At 36.2% G+C, this 23939-nt stretch overlaps 1 protein-coding gene across 8 annotated transcripts in view; it reads right to left on the reverse strand.

Annotated features, from left to right (window-relative positions):
• Positions 1-23939, reverse strand: part of Nol4 (nucleolar protein 4) — a 340254-nt gene that overhangs the window by 199407 nt on the left and 116908 nt on the right. For all 8 annotated transcript variants that reach the window (XM_040757904.1, XM_005065339.4, XM_005065340.4 and 5 more), the window contains one exon: positions 18660-18792. In XM_040757904.1, the coding sequence (XP_040613838.1) occupies positions 18660-18792 (133 nt within the window). The remainder of the gene's footprint in view (positions 1-18659; positions 18793-23939) is intronic.

A 23939-nucleotide genomic window follows, 5' to 3' on the forward strand; every position in this document is an offset into this window, starting at 1 on the left:
CGGTCATTTCAGTCCCCTGCTACAACACAGTGATGGTCATTGCTAACGTTTGCAGTTAATGTACATATGGTGCAATGTCCACAAAGCTTCCCCATCATAAAGAAAAGGACAGCTTTTCTTTCAAATTGAAATTTATTTACATCCATACTTCTGAAAAAAATTGCTATGGGTAATTCAGTAATTTCTAGCTCAGACTTCATATTCCATCAACATTAGAAGTTCACCATCTTCTCCCTTGGTGCCTCTTCCATAGCAACTGATGGTGAGATATTTTGTGATTCCTGGGAAAGGTAACAGGCAGACCTCAGAGGGGATGAATTTATTCTGTTCTTACTCTCCCATAAGAAGTCTTCCCTTGTCGAAGTACTCATGATAACTCCCCCCTTTCTTAGATACACCCAATCCAATAAAAAAAACCTATCAGCATCCTAGACCACTTCATTTGTCCCTGTTAGCCAGCCCCACACTGACTTGTGCATCTGTAAGACTCTTACTAGGATAAAGCATAAATTCCCAAGTACCTTTTGTTCATGCTCTTGGGCGTGATTCCTTGGGTGTGATGCAATGTTGGGCAAAGCAAAGCGAAGCCACAGGAGGCACCCAGTCACTCTGACCAGAGACTGAGTCTCTTCTCATGTGGTAGATGTCATCTCTAGATCTTGGACACTTCCTTTGAGAGGCATCTTTCACTCTTTTATTTCAAGTAAGACTAGAACTCAACTCAGAATGCTATCTTCCTTCAAAATTGTGCTTCCCATTTTTTTATCATTATTATCTAAAGGAGCTCTACTAAACTGCATCCAGCCATAATGGTGAAGGTCCCTTCTGTTTCTCAGCACTTCAAATAGTCATGACATACAGGAAGAAGCCAATCCATGTATTGTAAATGGCTATGTAATCTAATTGGTTCCTTTTGTATACTCTGTGATGTAACTGTGGAAAATGTTCCTTTTAACTTCATATGGAGTTTCCTTAGCTGACCTTACCACATGAGAAGTCACAGAACTGGGACCTGAGCTGAGTTCCCATGGTCCCATGGCCCTCATCCATCATTACTTTGAAAATACATTGGAAATTTCTACACAACGGACTCTTAGGAAACTTTCATGAATATAATAAGATACTATATTTTAGCAGCAAATCATCCCAACATGGTTTAATGTGGAAAAAGAATCAGCTTATTTTATAAAATGGGAAGGAATCATAACAAGAGACTATTCTGAAAATTATGCTATTCTCAGAGAAATGGATGGAATTCATTATGTTCAGTAAAATAAGCCAGTCTCAGAAAGATGAATATTGCATATTTTATCTTAAACATAGAAGCTACATTTCATCATATACACATATATATACTTATATTTATGTATATATGATATGAAAGCCTAGATAACATATTTGGTATTGGAGAGGAAATAGGAGGACTAGGCGACATGAAGGGCGATGGGATGAATATGAACAAAGTACAATGATTACATATGAAAATGGCATCGTAGCTCATTATTTTATATGACAACCACAAACAATTGAAGAGTGAAAACAGACAATTTTGGTTTGTTAAATTTCTTACCTTGTATCACCTCCATTGGTCAAAAAGTATTTTCAAAGAAAAGTTTAAAATATCTACTTTAAATAATTATTCTTGTCCAGAGTAACACCTTTCTTTTCATTGTAAGGAGTAGGAAATGCTCATTTATTCATGGATATAAGATACAGGAAGTATCCTGTTTTCAGATGGGTAGTTGGCAAGCTGTATAACTCAGGGGGGACTAGATACTGTTTACAAAAATCAAACACAAATATGTGGTGACTAATAAGTAGTGACTACAATTGATACTAACTAACTAACTTAACTCACCAAATGCATCCCAAAAGCTTTGTCTTGTAAGAACTTAATGAAGTTTACTGTACAGTTTTTTCCAGTTCACAGACACAATTAACCTCATTATGTTTCTTTTGAAATTTGTTGTTTTGTGTTATTTTCAGTTTGCTTTAGGATCAAGTATCCTATTATCATCCAGGTCTACCCAGACAGATAAATTATACACTAGTTAATTTCTACTTACATGTAATTTAAAACTCTTTTTAAGTATGTTTATTATATGAATAGACACTATGGTTGTATTTATTTTAGGGCATCATGTTTGCATTGCGGATACTTCAAGTAGCTCTTTGCTTTGATGCTTTGTGTAGGAAAATGGTACTCTTCAAAAAATACATTTTATTGTTATTTTATGTGAAGCAAAGCTTCAAACTGTTATAAAACAAAAGGCTTATGAGAAAATGTAAATCACTATTGGTATGAGTAGATAGCCATGAATAAAAGTGTCTTTATGTTACCTTCTGTCAAAGCCTGGCCCATTATTAGAATAAAGCATAGTAAAATGAAATGAGAAGATTCAAAACAATGAAAGCAATAAAGGAAGGCAGTCACAATTTCTTATTGTCCTTTCTACACAGTGAAAGAATAGAGAAGAATGAAAGAATTGTGAGAAGTCAATTACACTTTTAACAGATAAAAAGAAATGGGAATTTTAAACACAAAGTAATTATTTTAAGAGATATTATTGAAATAAACAGAATTCAAAGTTTGCTTCTCCTGCCTTGGAAAACTACCCAGAACCATTAGATTCCAACAGCTAGGAGTAACACTAAATGACCTGCATGCAAAAATATCATCCAAAGGCAGTTATTTCATAGATGGATTCAAAAGCATAAGATCCACGAAAATATTGGAACTTTAATTATATGCCCAGGTGATGAGAGGGTGATGATTGAGTTTGTATGGTGTAAGCCTTGGAAGTACGGACAGGCTACAGGGTTCAATGAGTGGAATAGTAACGGAGGAGGGCATGAGGCCACTTAGAAACTCACATCTAATGCCAGAGGCTCCACAAGCCGATTGTTTTTACTATAATCATGCTTCTAGCACTTTCAAGTTGTGGAGATAATAGTTTAATTAATGAGCCTGGATTTCCCCATTTGCATAAAAACAATAACAGTTTCTTTGTAGGTTTGTAGCAAATTTACCAAGTTACTCTGCAAACCACATGTGGCACATTATAAACAATCAAGAAAGGTTAGCTTCCATCATCATCTATGTTCACTGTCTCTTAGAAATAATCCTTAAAATAATCTGACATTATAGGTACACTGTGGGAAAGTTTAGGGATATATTTGACTCTAAAAGATTTGTGCACGTGGAAATTTAGAAGAAAAAGCTACTGATGTTATTAGCATGCATTATAAAATTGGTTACACTCTTGCAGACTACACCATGACGGTAGAATAAGCCTTCAGTGCATCAACTCCATTGTATAGAACATTCTTCTCTCATATCCTTGGATGTGTTATCATAGATATGGATACAGACAAAGCTAAGTGAGTTGAGCCACTTATTCTGTTGGATGCTGAGCTATTCTCCAAGCTTTTATAATCACAAAGTAAAAGTATGTTACTAAAATAAATCCCCATGCTGAGAAACTAGTTGAAGATAGTGAATTTTAAAAAAAAAACTAAAATTCTGAAAAATATCCTGATATTTCATGTCAACAAATAGACAATGAAGCAGTTTTATAGTCCAAAATAAAATAGTATAAGAATGGAAACGTTTTTTCTTTTAGGAAACTTGAAAGTAACGATTATTGTTGAAACTGCTCTCCTCTCAACTGTCTCTTTCTCACTCTATTCCCTCCTTCTCTCCTCTTCCCCATCTCATCCTTCTATTCCTTCTCTTTCCTACTTACAGTATTACTTCTTCCTGTCACCCTAGCGTCCTCTGCTCTCTCTCCTCTCATTACCTACTGCACACAAATCTATGCATACACATGCCCATTCCTGAAGCTTTGTCCTGACTGTCAACTGGTAGGGACTGAGAGATGCCGGGGAGTTTAGTAATGTGAACCTCTAGACACACCTGTGGGGGCACTTCCAGAGCATAATGACCTTATTTCAAGGTGATCGCACATGACATGTCTTTGTGGCTGACATGGTAGCATGTCCCTTGGCCTTTCCTATGTTCTCTTATTCTGCCTGCTGTCCACCATGTGGTTAGTAGCCTCAGCCATTGGCTCCTTCCAACATGGTTTTTCTGCCTCATGGTGAGGCTATAATTAATAGAGCTAAGGTCTCTGGTCTGACTCTTGTGGACTATGAATCCAAATAAATTCTGTCTGCTTTAAATTGTTTGTCTTATTTGGTCATAGAGATGAAAAGCTAACATGTAGATATATGTGTATCTACATTCAAGACCCAAAGGTGTAGGTGTGTTAATAAAGAGGAAGGATGATGTGCCTTCTACGACATTCTTGAGACAACTGTGAGGTTTTCTATTACCTGTAGGTTTTGGCCACATTCTTTGCACAAGTGCAAGGTGGATAGCAGGAAAAGAAGGCAGGGAGCCCTGGTTCTTTTTTGCAGGAAGAAACTGGTCTTTCCCTTGAGCAATCTCCTGGCTTTCCAAGAACTCCTAGTGTGTGCAATCTAGCTACTCAGATGGCTCCCAGATGAGCTGGGACAAAGATGGTAATAAGCTTTGCATCATTCCATAATCCTTTAGTCCATGTTTATAGTCTAATAGCTCTATACTTATTCAGAAAACGTTAATTCTCACCTATTCTCACTTTAGTTTCTTTTTCTTTGTTTTACTATTTATTTTCATAATAAATTCATGATGATGTAGGATGATATTTGTAAATACTTATATGGAGAGTTAATGTTATTAAAAGTAGTAATTTCACAAAATATCACTAATAAATTATTTAATTTAACAATTTCTTCACAATTTTTGTAAAGAGCTCAATTTAAGAGCATATGTGACTTTACTGTTTCATTGTTTGGAGGTGGACCCGGGAGCTAAACACAAGAAAGCACACGTCACTAAACACTTGGTCAAAAGACACAGAATAAAAATGGACTTTAGGTTACTACAGAGACAAGCAGACAGGGAAGAAACATCACAACACAGTTTCAGCCCAGAAATGAGGTTATTTTTCCAGACCTCTCACTCTAAATTGAGTGTGCAAAGATGAATATGATAGGTTTGTTTCTGGGCCCCAGAGCACAGTGAGATGGAGAAGGGAGACTGATAAGAAAATAATTATATTACAATTTCATAATAAATACAATGAACTACCCTTTCAATCCCTTTCTTCAATACCCTCAAGCTGTCCTTTCTTTTTATCAACCCACAATCTTACTACGATTCTTATCAACTCAGTAAATAAAGTCTCTATGGTCAATTTAGCTCTATGATGTAGCTGATTTATCTGTTTGCCCAGCTGTCACACAACCCTAGCTTCATAGCCCCATTCAAAACTGAGCTTACTGAGTTGTTGAATTGCGTAAGGAGTGAAATTGATTTTTTCTTCTTTTGATAGTAGCTAGCTGATTCAAATGAGCACAAGAAAATGGTAAAGAAACACAACATTAATTTGCCTTTCTATGAAAGTTTATGAAATATAGTTGTGTTGTACTAACACCAAAGAAATAAAAACTAGGGAAAAGAAAACTGTTGCTCAAGACAATGATGTAAGGGAAACCAGGTGGTTCTCATGTTGTAATAAGGTGACAAAAATGGCTTATAGTTAGACTCAAAATGTATTTGAGTAAGTCAAGCATGCTAGTTCATGACTAATCATAGCAACTGCCATGCTGAGACAAGAGGATCTCCTCCAGTTCTAGTTTTAGGGTAGCCTGGGCTACAGAGCAAGTTACAGACTAGTCAATGGTATATAGCCAGAACCACCTATCTCAACACACACAGACACATTGGCACGCGCGGGCACACGTGCGCACACACACACACACACACACACACACACACACACACACACATACACACACACCTGTATACAAGCATAAAGCTAAGTCTTCACCTGCACATTGGGAGACACACATGACTTAGTATTTAGACTGTAAAGGTCTTGATCTGCTTCTTAATTTTAGCAGGATTCTGTCGTCTCTCAAGGTTCTGATTCAAGCAGTCATTCACAGACTGGGACCTGTGGTCATGAAAATAATGACAAACCTCAAGTACAGTATCTCAGAATAACTTGACTGGAAGCAAAATTCCCACGTCATCTGACATCCTTTGCTGACCTGAGCAGGGGTATCAAAGCAAGCCTGGTCCTAAGCCTGGTCCCCTGAGTTAAAGAAGCAGGATCCAACTAAGAGGCCCTAGTCTTTGAGGTGTAGCATAATCCTAAATCCAGGTGGATATATAAGAAAATTCTTTAAGCACTTATTTACATGAAAACCACTTACATAATATGAATGAGATGCTAAGAGGCAGAGTTTTAACTTGGGCAAAGAAGGCAGACATCTTAACAGAAGTATTAACCTTGAAAATTAATTTTAAATAAATGTAGAACTAAGCTATTTTTTTATTATCTAGGATTCAGATGTAAGTCAATTTTTTTCTTCTGCTCTTAGAAACACAATGACCACTTATAAGGAATTTCAAATGATTAAATATACATGTGCATGCATGCAAGTGTATACACACATATATAGCTAAAGGATTTAAGAATCAAAATTCCTTAAAATTCATGATAAACTGCTTTCCAATTGCCTGTTCTTTTTATATTCTTTATAGTTCATCTATATTTCTGAAAATTATAATCTGATTATTTACAGAGCAATTGCCATTAAAAGCACATTCTAAAAGCTTCATTAGTTGAACTACTTTGACTAAAAAATTAATTAAATAAATTCATTAAGTAAATAATTTTAATTGATATTAAAGACACTTAATGAGAATAAAATAGCAGCATTGTGGTATTTTCAGGTATTTTAAGTACAGTAATGTTTGGGATTTAAACAAGAACAAAACCACATTTATGAACAGGTTTAATTATAAAGTTAGCTTTACTACATTTGTGTTTGGAAAAAAACAAGTTCATACAAAACTTCCAGAAAATCTCAAAACAGTTAAATAAGTAAAAATTTAAATGCAAAGAAATAATCAGACTTACATAGGCAGGAGACTTTCTTGTGGAAATTTAACATTCAGACTAAAAACACATTTAATAGGTTTTCTAATTAAAACTCTGCATCATAAAAAATTAACTACTAAATTTAATTTCCCACTAAGTATAGTTTTCCATCATTCTTATTAAAAACATGTTTTATTAGATTTTCAAACTAAATTAAATGTTGAGCAGTACATTCATTTATTGTTGGTTTATATGCCTTAAAATTACATAAAACTGTCTTATTTAGCCAAATTAGACGCAATTTTAGTCAGGAGCCTATTTTTACTAAAATGTTACTCATATATCCATTGAGCAGTAAAAGAGGACTATATATAAACACTGAATAGTTAAATGTAAGTTCTATACATACGTGGTCTTAAATTACATCCAGTGTATACAGTTTTAAGCAAAAAATCCCAAATAGACTGAATATTTCCTAGATCATTAGAGAGCCATTTTCACAAATAATAAAGGAACCCATGGAAACTGTCATAAGAAAGGACAGAACTGAACCCTGCACAACTTCACATATAACTTCTCATTCTGAAAGACACTTAGGAAGTGCTAAACAGAACAGCATTTGGGTCTGAGGCTTGCACTTGACATGGCTGCCATTGTAGAACTTAGGGCAGATATGGAGAAGCAGAAATGTAGGGATGCAAGCCTTGGCTTCCACTGTTCATCTCCCTTGATAGGCCTCATGAGGATATTCATGGAAGCTAAACAGTTTGCAAATTTTAAAATGAATTTGTAACGCAGGAGATCACAAGATATGAAACCTCTCTGGTAAGAGAAATACTTAGATTAGCAATTATGGGATAAATACTTAAGTCAGAGCTAGCCAGTAAGAAACAAGCAAGGCCAACAACTTCATAATTAATATAGCCTCCTGTGTGTTTATTTGGGACTGATGCGGCTCTGGAACCAGGCTGGTAGAAGGCTTCCCTTTACATAATGGTGTCAGGAGTGGGATGATGAATTTCCACATAGAATGACTAAAGCTTTAAAGGAATTTTAGAAACAGAAGAACAGAGAGAAGCACAGATTTTTGGTAGCAGCATTTTCTCAGGTGGGCTCTGTTTTGCTAGTGACAAGCAGAAACTCATGTGAGTCGCTTAAGAGAGTCTTCCTGACTCAGCATAACCAAAAAAAAAAAAAAAGAAAGAAAGAAAGAAAACAAAAGCCCGGCAAGGTTCTTTTAAAGGGCTCTGCTAACAATTGAAAGGTGTGTACGTACAGCTGGAAGTGGCAGTGACCACATCTCCAAGCTGGCAGCTTTTGCTGGATGTCAGCATAGACTGAGACTGTGGCTGGAATCACGCTTAAGCCCGTCATCTTGGAAAAACAGCAGTTTAAACAGCCTCGGTTTTAACAGATAAGACAACTGGCCAGAAAAACATAAAGATTTACAGTAAAGTCAGACTTGGATGAAGAAAAACCTCTAAAGGTTTACAGTGTGTTTAAAATATATGTAAGATTGAGAGAGAAAAAGAAACGACATAATGGTAAATAAATAGGGAAGCCGGCTGTGGTGGCACAAGCCGGTAGGATTGCTACAGAGGCAAAGGCAGGCAGATTTCCAAAGAGAAACCCTGTCTCAGAGAAATAAATAAAAGTAAAAGATATACAGTAATAATAATAGATAAATAAGCCATGTAAAGATGAAAAATACACAGAAAGTCTGAATAATGTATGCTATTGTGTTTTTCAGTTTTTTGATTTCTCAGGAAGGAACAACTGCTAAAGTACACTTGATTATAAATGCTGCTGCCTGGAGAGATGGTTCAGAGGTTAAGAGCACTGGCTACTCTTCTAGAGGTCCCGAGTTCAATTCTCAGAAACCACATGGTGGCTGACAACCATCTGTAGTGAGATCTGGTGCCCTCTTCTGGCCTGCAGGCAACATTCAGGTAGAACACTGTATACATAATAAATAAATAAATCTTTATTTATAAAAAAAATAAAAAAAAATAAATGCTGCTGAATTAATTCAACTTATACCTTTTAAAAATGCCTTCACTTCAAATTTTAAGTATAAGGATATGTTACTTTGGAAAGGAGTTTTTGTCTATGTTTCTATAGAAAATGAAAAGCTGAGGATTCCTTCTAGGTTTCTGTGGTTTGATGAACCAAGATCCCCGGAAGCAATGGCCCAAGTGATTCAACATCTAAAACAGCTACGAAGATGCAGTCTTACAGACCCTGAAACTAAGGACTTATACAGGTTTCTGAGTTTTGTCATGATCCCCATGGTATAAACAGCACCCCCTTTCCAGCATGAAGCAGTTTGGAATGAGTGACGTCCTAATTCCCATTTTGTTTATAAATCTTTGTTTTCATTTAAATGGGTTGTTTATAATTGGTTAATTATCACAACCAATCTCTTTTTAAAGGAAAAAGGGGATTATGGTATGGAAATGAATACTTTGTATTGGTATGGTTTTTCATTTCTTGAGACAAATTCAAGGTCAATTTTGTGATGTGTATATTTCTCCTCTTGATTAAGTATTGTGCTTATACTGATCTTTGAAAACATAATGCATAATTAAATACAGACTATAGATAGTTATAATAGTCAGAATTTATAGTTAGGTAAGTTAGGTTTTCTAGATATATAGAGATGTATTTGAGACAGGTGTCTTCAAACCTTTCAAAGACCTTCAGAAAATGGCATTTAAAATGGTTTTAGGGTTTTTCTTGACAATGAGAAATGTCTGCTCCTGGCAGCACCAATTATGTCTGAGAGGACGATGGGCATCGAAGAAACTCATTATGGAGTTTGCTTTCGACATGGCAAGATTAGCCATTTGGGCAAGAAACTCCTCTTGCCTAGACTGCTTGACCGTTGCTGTATAAACTGGACATGCAGGACCCACAGGAAAGTGACTACTAAACTCAAACAGTCTTTCAGGGTTCCTGATTCATGGAAGAGTCTACAAGACTTTCTGCAGGACACAGAAAAATGACTGGCAGACTGCTGATGCAGATGGACAGTTTGAAATGTCCTGCTTTGCTGAGAAGTCTTCCAGACACACTGTGGCCTATGGGCTGAAGATGGATGCCCCGACAATACAGAGGAACTTCAGGTGACTGTACAGGTAGCAAGATGTCTGTCAATTCTAGTGTTTATATATTATCCTTCTGTGGTCTTTGATGGAGTTGAAGACAGATAATTATAGTTTTCCTTAGTTGTGATAAGAGATAAGCTACATATAGGACTTTGGACTCACAAGAATTGGATAGATGATATTTTCTTTAAATCTTGCTAAAGGTTGATAGACAAAATGTTGTAACTGTGTTCTTACTTGATAACTGTTCTGTTATATATAATTTGACTATGTTAAAGTTAAGACCTTTCTTTTTGTTTAGACAGAAAAGAGGAGATGATGGGAGAAGTCCTGTGTATACGTCAATAAAGCACTATTGGCCAATAGGGAAACAAGATAGGTGGGACTAGGAGTCCAGGAGGGCTCTGGGAAGGAGAAACACAGGAGTCAATATGTCACGCCATGGGGTAGGAAGCCCAGAAACCTCTCCGGTAAGAGAAATACTTAGATTAGCAATTATGGGATAAATTCTTAAGTCAGAGCTAGCCAATAAGAAACAAGCAAGGCCAACAGCTTCATAATTAATATAGCCTCCTGTCTATTTATTTGGGACTGATGCGGCTCTGGAACCAGGCTGGTGGGAAGGCTTCCCTTTACAAAGATGAATTTGTAATGCAGGAGATTTATGCTACAGGTTCAGCACACAGTCTAAATTGCAATAGAAGAAGATGTGGGGGCCCTATCCTGTAGTTATTGATTCATCACACAACTCAAACGTTCTATTTTTAATCTATTCCATTCACACTTCCCCAGGGCTATTGTCATTCTACCTATGTAAGTATTGCTGCTGACTGAAACAGAAATACGCTCAATTTCAAGTACTGTTTGATTTGTTATTGCTAATGGTCAGGTTACATTAAGGTTTTTTGCATGCACCAATGGAACGAGAAAATTTCATATAGTTCTGAAATGTTATGTTTACTTTTTTGTGTTATCTAACCAATTTAGGATTTACTCTACATGTTAAAAGGATGGAGAAGATTATACTTTTTGCAACTTACTCTTGTCAACAGTATACTTCAGGTCCAAAGGCGATGTTTTAGAATTATATCTTTTTGACTACCCAAAACTAAAGTAATCTTCCCATTTAAAGTGTATTCTTAGTAATATATGTCTTTGAGGGAGGCAGAAGCCCCACTATGGAAGCAAATTGACTCAAAGGGACTGTTTATGATAGAAAAGGAAAAAGCTGAGAACAATTAATATAAAAATACTTAAATAGTTTTTTTAAGAATACATTTTAAGGCTACTGTTCTACAGTAATATTTTGGGGAATATTCTCTTATTAGTGTTAATATAGGAAGTACACAAATAATGCCACAGTAGAAATTCCAGTCGAGATTCTGAGAGATTCGTTAAGATTGTTCTCATCTAACAAGGCCTTACTGGACTAAGAGGACTTTGGCACTATGAGTTTTCCAGAGAAAATTCAGACTAAGAGATATTGAAATCTCAAAAGCTGTCTTCCAAATTTTTACTCAGACAGTCAGTTTCATAGGTAAACTGTTTTCTATACAGAAGACAGGAATTAGAAACACTAGATCCTGAAAATTCTCTGACGTTTCATTCCTATAATAACCTTGACATAAATAACACAAGATATAAGGGTTAATCTTCATGGTCAACTTGACTAAATTTAGAATCACCATGGAGACACACCTCAGAGTGTGTCACTGCGAGTATTTCCAGAGATGTTTAACTAAAAAGAGAGAACCATTCTGGATGTGAGCAGCACTAACTTTTGGACTGATTAAACAGTAAAAGAGAGGTGAGCATCAGAATTCAACTGTCTTTTACGAGCTGCCTTGTGACACCATACCTATCCCACCAGGATAGACGGAATCCATTCTAAAACCATAGGAGATATCAGAATACTACATATATGTCATGTGGTATTGTTACAACAGTGAGAAAACTAACTACTTCAATAAGGAATTTATCTATTTATTTGATGTTTAAGGGGATAAGGTGTCACTGTAGCCTGGACAGGGCTTAAAGTCTAGATTTTATGATCTCAGTCTCCTAAGTTGCCGAGAAAACAGATTTATACTACCATACCTAACATAACATATTTGTGCAAGCATTTAATTATTTTTTCTGAAGTTAATATTCCTAGTTATAAAATACATCCTTTTAGTAGTGATATAGGTATTGAGTCACATCCCAATTTATTATAATTAACTGTGACTGTTGTAAGATCATACATAAGTATATACAATTACAAGTGCACTTCACAGTACAGTGCTTGTATTTAAATTAGCCACCAAATTCCAATGTAATGCTTTAAAAAATAACCTGATCAGTTCGAGTTCATCAAAGCATTTTTATAAAGCACATTTTACAATGAAATAGGAAATTTGAATTCTAGTGAATGAATCATGAATTTCTAAATGCTAAATAATTAACAAATTTATTCTTAAATGAAAATTTTGCATAAAATATATGTTTTTCTTTTTGTTTTTAAAATTTATTTTAATTTTATGTGCATTGGTATTTTGTCTGCATGTTTGTCTGTGTGAAGGTGTCAGATCTTGGATTTACAGACACTTGTGAGCTGCCTTGTGGGTGCTGGGACTAGAACCCAGGTCCTCTGAAAGAGCACCTGGTGTGCTTAACTGCTGAGCCATCTCTTTAGGCCCCTGAAAGGGTTTCTTTTTAATTTTTATATTTAAATTAGAAACAAGCTTGCTTCACATGTCAACCCCAGCTTCTTCTCCCTCCCCTTCTCTGCTGTCCCCCCAACAAGTCCTCCCAGCCCCTGACCCAATACCCTCTCCATTCCCCAGGGAGGGTGGGGCCCTCCATGGAGGATCTTGAGAGTCTGTTATTTCATTCAGGACAGGGTCTAGACCCTCCCCTAAGAGTCCAGGCTGAGACAGCATCCCTCATTGTGGGATGGGCACCCCAACTCCATGTGTGTGCCAGGGATAAATACTGATCTACTACCCAAGGTCCCATAGATTGTCTAGGCCTCCTCACTGGCACCCACATGCAGGGGATCTGGGTCAGTCCCATGCTGGCCTCTCAGTCATCAGTCTGGGGTTCAAGAGCTCCCCCTTATTCAGGTCAGCTGTTTTTCTTGGTTTCACCAGCCCAGTCTTGACCACTTTGCTCATCACTCCTCCCTCTCTGTCACTGGGTTCCAGGAGTTCAGGTCAGTGTTTAGCTGTGAGTATCTGCCTCTGCTTCTGTGAGCCACTGGATGGAGGTTGTAGGATGGCACATAAGGTAGTCATCAATCTCATTATCTGGGAGGGGCACTTAAGGTAGTTAAAAGCTAATTTTGAGGAGAAGCTGAAGTGACTGTTGAAAAGTCAATGTGCATGTGCTTTTTCTAAACACTTCCACACTTGGCACACAGATACTGTTAATAAGCTGTTTATGCAATGATTCAGTAGTCATGAGCCACATAACCTTCGGTAGATGACAGAGCATATGTGTGATGGTGTTACCATAACATCATATTCTTAAGTTACATCATACCTGTCTTCATACAAGGAAGCACACCAACATTCACACAATGGTACATGGAGGACTATACCAAACACAACGCAAAACCCAGTTTGCCTTGAAAAAAAAACCCTAATTTGCTGCATTGGTTGAGCTGACATGCCACCATCACGGCACTGACTAGCTACCCAAGGACACTATGTACATGAAGTTACTACCCAATAACAGGAAGGTGTTAAGAACAGAAGCAGACATTTTCTGCTGTAAACCTTTGGTTTTAAAGCTGATTATATGAAGAACAGATAATTATAAGGATGTGCCTAAGCTTCCTTTGGCATCCTTCTTAAAAGAAAGAAATAACTCACTGGGACTACAAAAAGAGAGAAATCTGATTTAACAGTTTTTGATTTAAATAAGGTGCAAATATCCTCTTACACAATATATCAGAAGTAGTTTGTCGTACGGTATTTAATTTATAAAATCAAGTAGTAGAAAACAATTGGCCCTAGCAAAGGCAAACCAATGCATCACTAAACCAAAGCTGAAGTCTGCTCATAGGGCAGACACCCTGGTCTTCTATCCTGTACCAGACAACTGCAGAAAGCAAGTACCAGAAACTGCAGGTGTCTGGTGGCAAACTTACAGTGCAGAGAAGGAAAGACTTAGTTTCTGGAGCTGCTCAGGGAGTTCTAGGACCTGAGATATAAAGGTAAGAGCCTAGCAGGGGGCCTGTTCACCTGGGATCTATTTAAATAGATACCATAGGGTAAAAAGTAGCAAACAGGCAGTCTCAGAATCCAGGTGGCTGTGGTCTCTCAGCTCTGGGGATGTTTCCTGCAACTCTGAGAGCCACAGCCACTGCATGACAAGTTGTGTTCCTAACAAGCTCCCTACACCGAGGACCACAGGCTGTCTCAATTTAAACAAACTCAAATGCAAGCAGAGCCTTTAGGTGAATTCAACCCAAAGATATTCTTTCAAGCCTATTTAAACATTTAAACACAGCACCATGGTTTCCTTAAACCAAAAATAAGGGTAAAAATGCTTCCTATGAAGAGACTGTGACTGTTATGGATTCCTTGTAGTTTTGGTTTTGTTTTTAAACAAATTTCTCATCTTTATGCTTTTGCTGAGTGAGGGAAGCAACATGAACTGCAAATAAGCCGGAGCAGAAGATATTCTATGCTGATCTTGAAATACCTCTCTCATAAATTCTTCATTCAGCTTGTCTTCTTGACCTTTGCTTGGGTATCTAAACCAGCACCAGGCATTTTCCTGCCTTTTCCCAGTATCCCAGAATCTGAAGACTAGAATGCAAATCTTTCATAACTATAATCAAATGAAAACAGAAAAGAGAGGCTTTAATTTTCATTCTCCATTTTATATGGTGCTCAATAAAGACATTATGAAAACCTGCCCACGTTACAATTTCTGGAATTTCAAAAAGCCACAACATCCTACTTCAGTTTCTTCAGCAAATATTTTTCAACTTGATGCTAAAGAAAAATAGAACATTTTACTCTAACCTTTAAAATTTCTGTTTGTTCAGATTTTGAAAATCACGCTCGTTAGGTTTCAGCTGGTCATAGTGAAGCTAAGAGGAGAGGACTGGGAATTTGAGGCCAGGCTAGACTGCGTGGAATGCTGTCAAGGTAAAGTCATATGCATGAAACCCTGTCAATGTGAAATAATATGCAAAAATTCAAGAACAATAAATATTTCATATACAGTAAAATGGAAGTTTTGACCAATTATTAAAATAGGAGTTTATCCCACAATTTCTTCCAACATTTTGGATATATCTAACTTATTGGTACAGACCAAGGAGTTCATTCTGTCTCAATAAAATATTACTCTTGCACTGTCTGCTGCCATGTGTAGTTATTTAAATTTGAATTATATGCTGTTGATATTGAAAATGTTCCCCACTCAGACTATCCATATGTTGAGCCCACAATATGGACAGTGACCACCATATGGAACAGCATAATCATAGAACATTCCCATCTTCATACATGTCTACTGTGTCACACTTTCTACTCTTTTCTCATATTTCCCTTTAAAACATCTCCCTGTGGTTTCTCCTCCATGGCCAGCTTCCGTCTTGCACAGGCTCTTCTTTCTTGCCTAATCTAGTTGTTTGTAATTGTGGAACTGCTTGTACCCTTACCCACCAAGGACACCTTTCTCATATCTGGAAGTGCCACACTTCTCACTGGGGGAAATGTGAAATGACCATGTAGTCAGTAGCTGGAAGGACAGCTGCTAGAAACTGTCCCTGTGAGTCAGGGACCAACACCATGGAGGCTGAGAAGCTCTGCCCCATGAACACTATGCTGGGCCCACAGTAGGATACCCACTCCCAATTAGATAGGTCACATCACAAACCCTTACCTTCTCTCATACTCTGATGATTAAGGTACACCATCCACAAGACAGTAATATATCCCAAGCTAAGCTAGACTTAGTTCTAAAACATTCCAATGATTTTAATAAGGTACATATATTTAAAATGTCATAATTAAAATTTTTTATTTGTAAAGAGCAAAGCAGTTTCTCATAAAGATTACACAGATAACTTTACTTCCTTTATGTTATGTCTTAGATAAAAGTTGGGGCTATCCCTTTTAAATATTTTATTTATTTGTTTCCTCACCATTATATACAAAGATACAAAACACATATATATTTGTACACACAATATTTTATACACACATGACAATGTACATACACTCAAATAATATTTTACTTGTAAAAGAAGGATAATTAGGTATGAATGGCATAAGACAAGGAGCATGCCATAATTATAAAACAAGTATGATAAAATAGTACAATTATATACAGGTGTTTGTATATGTGCACAAACACACATGCTGCACATATGCACAAAGGGGTATAAGGAATTACACAGTGTGGTGGTAGCACGGATTACTTAGGAGAATACCTTTATCATGGAAAAAGAAAGAAAATATGTAAAACTCATTTTACAAACCATAATTACCTTGGAAAGCTATACCTTAATTATTTAAATGATGGAATATGTAAGAACTATCTGAAATGGAGGACATGACAGAAAACTCATAGTATGAGAAGACCTATGAATTAATAATTCTTGCAATATTGAAGAGAAAAGGATAACAAATGAGAAAATAATATAGTTTCACATGGTAATACATTCTCTGAATAATGTTAACAATTAGGGTGTAGACATAGGGAGATGGGTCTTTAGCAGATGTCTTGAAAAATAAAACTGGGGATTCATGTGGGTGTGAATGTTTTTGAAAGTAACATAATTAGATTCACTCTCCAAAGCGTTGAGTATGAAAACAGAGTAAAGGAATACACCCAACATTTGTGGACAGAAAGTGGCCAGGAGATATCAAGATGACAGGAAAGCTAAGATCTCATTAACTTACTTGCAGGTCATGATTCTAACAATCTATGAGGATGGGGAAAACCTCTCAAGCTTAGAAGGAAAGGTGGATCCAAGGAAAACTCAATGAGCAGTCTGAGGGGGCGCTCCTAATGCCTGAGAGTTAAAAGCACACTGGGGAAGATCTCACCAATGTTCGCATGCATCAGGCACCCACACACAGCAGATAATATTGGAAGTTGTTCCCACAGCATCTTATAACCTCAGTACAGACTTTCCTCACATGGGTTGTGCCCTAGACAAAGATCTACAACGGGCAATTCCAATCAGGAAAACAATGAGTTTTCGTGATTAGTGGAGGCATTGCTCTGAAATGTACACTCTCTACATTCTCTTAAACTACATATGAACAGAATGAGAATATAAAAAGGCAAAGTGAATTGATTACAGTACATATTCATATATATAATAACATATATATTAAATGACTAATTTAAACATATCAGTTATTCTTTGATGCTGGCATTATTAACATGAGGAATATCTATTTATTTTATATTAAAGTGGCAATAATTTCCTTATGGTGTTCTTCTGAGTAGCTTTTTCTCTGTATAACAAGTCAGTCATAATCGTGTAGTCACTCACAGCTTTCTCTTCTTTTTCTTATAAATCATAATGATGTGATTTCTGCTCCACTTAGACTCTTCTTAAATTAGGAAAGGAGAAGTGCCCCGTAAAGGGGACATTTGTGTATTTAACACTAGAGTTTTCATAAGTCTGCTGGTGGACATTGAATGAGGAATCAGCCTGAAACACTGGCAACTTTCAAAACTAGCTTTTCCTATCAACTTTCAGGAAAAATAAAACAACAGCAAAACCTCAAAAACTAACAAAAGACAAAAAAAACTTTTCCACCCTCTACTAATGTAGTGAAAAACATACCAGTCAAAAGAACCATGTAAATTGATGTGTGGTTGAAATAATAAACCAATTTTCAATGAAATTCTCTGGTTTCTATTTTAAAATTTTCATTTTACACCTGCTAACATATTTACTTGGATCAAATTTGATATTTACGATGACAAAACTCTACAAAGAGTTTTTGAACTTCTTTGAGCATATCAGGTCTGAAGCACTGGCTTTCAGTTGAATTAGTCTATAAGGTTCAGATTTGATCCCAGATCAATAGTAGAAAGACCCAGGAATCTTTGTGACACTCTGGTATAGAAAATGTCAGTCTTTGCTTCCTTCCCTTCAGGTGAAAAAGGAGGTCAGGATCACAGCAAAGTAATTTCTTCCTTAGGCATCCCTTGGATGAGATTGCCCTTTAATATATGGTCTTTTATATTGGGACTAGGCTGTTAGGTCAACAAAAATTTAATAATCTTTAAACTCTTCATTTGCTCAAAAATAAATGATGATGTAAGGAACCAAAGCCAGAAAGTAGCATCATAGATATCCAACTGCACTCATATAGCACATTTTATATTTGAGGAGCAAAACAGGGATGTGCATGGATTTTATAACTAACATCTTTTTATAAATCAGTCTAACACTTTAATTTTGAAAAGAGTGCTTAAATCTAAAAATAATAAAGTGGATGACATAACCTGAGTGCCCAGAAAAAGTCGCCATAGAAACAGATTTTTAAAAATGGACACAAGAGTGAAGAGGTGGTTCTGATTTTAATAGATTCTTACTCTTTGCTGGTCCTCATTGCTTTGCTTATTCATTTGCTCAGTGTGAAAGGCTTACCGTCTGGCTGGCCATGGAGAGCCTGGGGACTCTGCACTCTTTCTTCCAGATTTGAGCTGAGGTCAGAGTTCACGGCTGACATCCGTGTGGAATCACTCATATCAAATTCATCACTTTCGATCGAACTTTCATCCTGAAATAGTTTGAAAATATCATCAGGCACAATAAAATGTAACTGTGTGTATATCATGAACATTCTGAGTCTGTGGTCAATGAGGGCTTAGCCAGTTAGTAAATAATTATCCGAGTCTATAAAATGTGGCGTATACTGATAAAAGCTTGGAACAATAAATGATGAAATTATTTCTCCCTTTAAGAAATGTTAATAATTTTGAATATTCAAACAACATATTATTCACAGTTCCATTTTAAAGGTAGAATAATGTGTTTGGAGAGGAGGTAATTCAGGAATTAGCCTGAACATTAAAATAAAAATGTTCTTCTTACTGAGTTTATCCTAAAAAAGAAGGAAACATGATGAGAAGGAAAATGTAAGTTGTACTACTAAATGAAACTATTAATTAAAATAATATAAGCACAGATCTTATAATGCAGGGAGAATTTTTCATCAACAAACAGGGTGGACTCAATAATAAACATATACATATAGATTCAAATGTACTTGATATAGAACAAGGAATTCTTAACATATTTTATGAATAAAGATGATAGATATAGTGAAGATATAAGATAGATAGATAGATTATAGAGGGTACAAAGTAAAAAGATATAAGGTAGATATCATGGCTTGGTAGATAGATACTAGACAAATAAATCATATATGGTATATAGATGATACGTAAAGAGAGAGAGAGAGAGAGAGAGAGAGAGAGAGAGAGAGAGATGGAGAGGGAGAAAGAGAAAGAGAAAGGAGTTCTATATAATGTGTAAAACTCACTAAAAGCTAAAAGCCAGGTCACAAAAATGTCTACAAAATGGCTAATTCAGCAAAAATGTCAAGTGTGAACAATTAATACCCTGAGACTAGTATGTGTTTTAATTTTTGAGATCATAAACAGTTACATTTCTCCTTTCCCTTTCCTCCCTCCAAACCCTTCCATATATGTCTCATTGCTCTTTTTCAAGTTCGCCATTTTTTCATTATGTATATGTATATGTATATATATACACATTATATATATACATGTATATATATATATACATTCTTAAATACAACCCACTTTCTCTGTATAGGTATGTATGCATGTATGTATGTATGTGTGCGTGCATGCGTGTGTGTGTGTGTGTGTGTGTGTGTATGTATATGTACGTATGTTTTCAGGGATGACCACTTGGTATTGAACAACCAATTGGTGTACTTTTCTCTAGGGAAGACTATTTTTACAATGCTCAACATCCTTTAATGGCTTGGAGGTTTTTCTTTAGGGTTGAAGCCTTGCAAGCTTCCAAAGTAGGGAGAGACTAACAGTACTATCTAGATATGGTACCTATGTCCAAATAAACTACCAGCATGGCACAATAAGTATGGAGTAGTGGCTTGCATACTTCAATGGTAATGAACAGCCCCTAATTGGACATAGAACTCACTTAACATGAGGGAAATCATGCCTGATACTGGAACCCTAGCTAACTACTCAGTGCTAGTGAAGTAATACAGATTGGTAGAGATTCTACAACCACTAATGTACTAAACCAGCATAACCCCTAACAAAAATCGAAACGTTTATCCTTAAACTGCAGATAAGTATCATCATCAAGGAAACTTAAACTTCTCTTTGAAACTCAGGTACTTAGCTCCAATTTCTTTGAAGCAAGGAATTTGTCATTTTACTTAAAAGTCATTTCTTTGCTGTTTACAACATGCTATTGGGTTTGTGCTATTAAAAAAAACTAAGAACTTTTCCTACTGAAAGAATCTATTTCTTTAATTTTGGGGTACTTCAGACTTCATGGTTCTGAGGCAAGTGCTTTACCCACTGAGTCATCTTTCCAACTCTCAAAAACTGTCTTTGTAAGTAAATATTTTAAATACTTAGCATTTATTTATTTTTTGTTGGGGGAGTTATTGTGCAAGTCAGAAGACAGCGTACAAGAGTCGTTTGCCTCCTTCCACCATGCCCATCCTTCCTGGGGACTGAACTCAGCTCACCGAGCTTCACAGTAAACACCTTCTACCTAATGAACTGTCTTGCCAGATCACGTATTTCCTATAGGTGACACAATCAGATGATGAGGTCTAAACCGAATAAAATTATTTCTATGGGATTTATATATGTATGAAATGTGTGTGTGTGTGTGTGTATGTGTGTGTGTGTGTATGCTTAAAGAAGGGCAAGACGCAAAGCCTTAACCATGTTCCCTACTGTGTGAAATGATTATAAAGTTGTTGGACATTATAAGTAATCAGTATAAACTTATCGCCATTAAATATAACACTTACCGCCATACATACATTTTTCAGAAATTTGGACAAATGATTAAGAGACTCTCCTGTTAAATGAACTATTGCCCTACTTTTGCTTCCAGTGTTGTGAATAAAGACCATGACCGAAAGCAAGTTGTGGGGCGAAAGGGTTTATTTAGTGTGCTTATCTCAAGTCACAGCCCACTGAGGGATGCCAAGGCAGGATCAAGGTAGGAACATGGAGACAGAAACTGAAGCAAAGACCACAAGGAGAATTGCTCATTGTCTTGATCCCCATGGACAGCTTAGTTTGCATTTTTAGCTATCCAGGGAGTGCAGCTCACAGTGGGCTGGTCCCTCTCACATCAGCCATTAGTCAATAAAATGCCCCCACAGACTTGTCTCCACAATGAGATGAAGGTTTTTACTTAATTGAGGTTTCCCTTCCCAGAAATGTCTAAGTTTGTGTCAAACTGATGCAAAATAAGCAGCACAATTACCATGCATTTCTGCTCTTTAAAAGTACCAATTTCAAAGTATTTTCATCATTGGTGAACTAGCAATTGGAAAATTATAATTTCCATTAACACTACCTTATGAAGTATAGATGACTTTTCATAATTCTCTTTACTAAAATGTTTTTACACATTTATACAGCTTGAATAAGTGTGTAGTTATACAGCCTCAATTAAAAGCATGTATTCATTCCATAATTTTATTCCAATTAACTTTCTAATTATTAACTAAATTATTCTATTTAATTAAATAGCAAAGATTTACAGAATATAAAATTATTTTGTTAGCATCAAAATAAAGCCAACTGTAATCAGAGAAAAACCAACAGAAGAATTCTAAGGATTAAATTTTCAAAGGAAGCTTTCCTGAGACTAGACAGTGTGATTGTTACTACTATGTAGTTGTTTCTCCAGGATCATTTTTAGAAACTTCATGTGAAACTTTGCTACACAGTCTACCGCTTGGTATTGTAACATAACCAGGGGTAACTGTACCTGCAAGTCCATGCCTCATGGAATTAGAATAGCACCATCATTCTCAGTCCTATCCAAATGTAATTGAAAATTCATCTTCACATTTCTGAACGTGACTTTTATCTCCTCAGAAATTTGGGACCAATGTCTACACCATAAAATGTAAGTGACCCAATCACTACCATACAGGCACTGAAAATTTGGTAATCTTTCATCATTAGTCTTGAAAAATGGATCCAATCATTGACCATCAGTAACAGTATATTAGATATCCTAAAACCCAAATTGCTCCCTGTATTGCATCCCTGAACCTTACTTTCTTATCAAAGCAAACAAATATCTTCTAAAACACTTTAATGATTACTGTTTTCTACTCTGTCTTCTAGACCCATAGTTTGGAGGTTAGAATGTTTCATGGTATCGTAAAACCATTTCCTGTTCTGTTAATTTTAAAAATTATTTGGTTTTCTTGAGAGCAGCATGCTGTGAGTGTGCCTAGAGCATCTGTTGAGACAGTGTAACCGAGTACCACTGAGTAACAAAGAATTCCCAGAGAACTTCATTCTGAGTTTTCCATACACAGAATAACAGTAAATAATAAATTATGGTAATTCACTAACTTTTGAGAATTTTATATGCAATCAGTACCTGAAATCTACTAACCTTTTTTCCACTCTAGGCTAGATCATATCTTACATCAAATGTTTTTTAATGAATATCAATAACTAAGATACATGTGTTATAAATGAGACAGACATTGGGCTCTAATATCAGGTAAATTCTGTTTTAAGTAGTTTATCTGGTTTGCTAGTGGAGAGCCTGGGTTTCCAATCTGCAAGATTCTAATGGAACTTGAGTGAATTGTAAATATTAGATCAGACAGTATGATGAGACCTACAGAACAGGTGCCCAAGGCTTTCATTTTAAGTGTGTAGATCCATTTACAAAACATTTAGCAAAATTATAGCAAAGAGCCTTCATCTCTGCCCAGGGAAACCATGCTTCTGTCTGAAGCTCAGTCCTTTTTTCTTTGACTTCTTTTTAGACTTCATCAAACTCTAACAGTGTTCATGTAGAACCCATGGCTATTTCAGTTACTTGATCTTCACTTTCATGATGACTCCTCTAATGATCTTACTCCCTAAACTTTAAAGCCAAGTTGCTCCTATAACCATTGACTGTACACTCATCACCAACAACTACAAGTATATAATCTCTATTCCTGAAAGTCTTTATTGATTAATTTTGTTGGCCAAGAGCTCCATACATGTATATAATTTCTGCCTGCCCCACTATCTGTTCTCTCACTGCCAACCTTAGAAGCCCCTGCTCCTCATCACACCCTTTTCCATCTCCACGACTTTGGGTTTCATTTTGTGACCCACATAGTTTAACCAGGATCATCTACATGACCACTGTAGTGTCCATTTGGAAATCCCAATTTATATGGAATATCAAATTTTGTATATCATTCCCTTTAATATTCCAACTAAATTTACATCTCACAGAAGTTTATAATCAATTTTTTCTAACACCTTTTTGGTGGCCCATCGCTATATTAGCAGCTCTCCAATGACCAAGATTTTCATAACATGGCTTTATATGACTTCATTTTTTTATAATATTTTAACTGGCTTCAATTCTCCCTCACTCTACCTATACCCCCACACAAGTGAACACATGAGCATTCATTTAAATTATTTTATAAAATTATCTGATAGTGAGTCAAATGACTCAGTATCTTTCTTTCTTTTTTGTTTTTCTTTTTCGAGATGAGGTTTCTCTGTGGCTTTGGAACCTGTCCTGGACCTCGCTCATGTTGACCGGGATGATCTCGAACTCACAGAGATCTGCCTGCCTCTGCCTCCCAAGTTCTGGGACTAAAGGCGTGCATCAACTTTTCCATTTTTTCTTAAACTTCTAACA

This window comes from Mesocricetus auratus, unplaced genomic scaffold, assembly GCF_017639785.1.
Source record: "Mesocricetus auratus isolate SY011 unplaced genomic scaffold, BCM_Maur_2.0 Super-Scaffold_100015, whole genome shotgun sequence".
Lineage (NCBI taxonomy): Eukaryota > Metazoa > Chordata > Mammalia > Rodentia > Cricetidae > Mesocricetus > Mesocricetus auratus.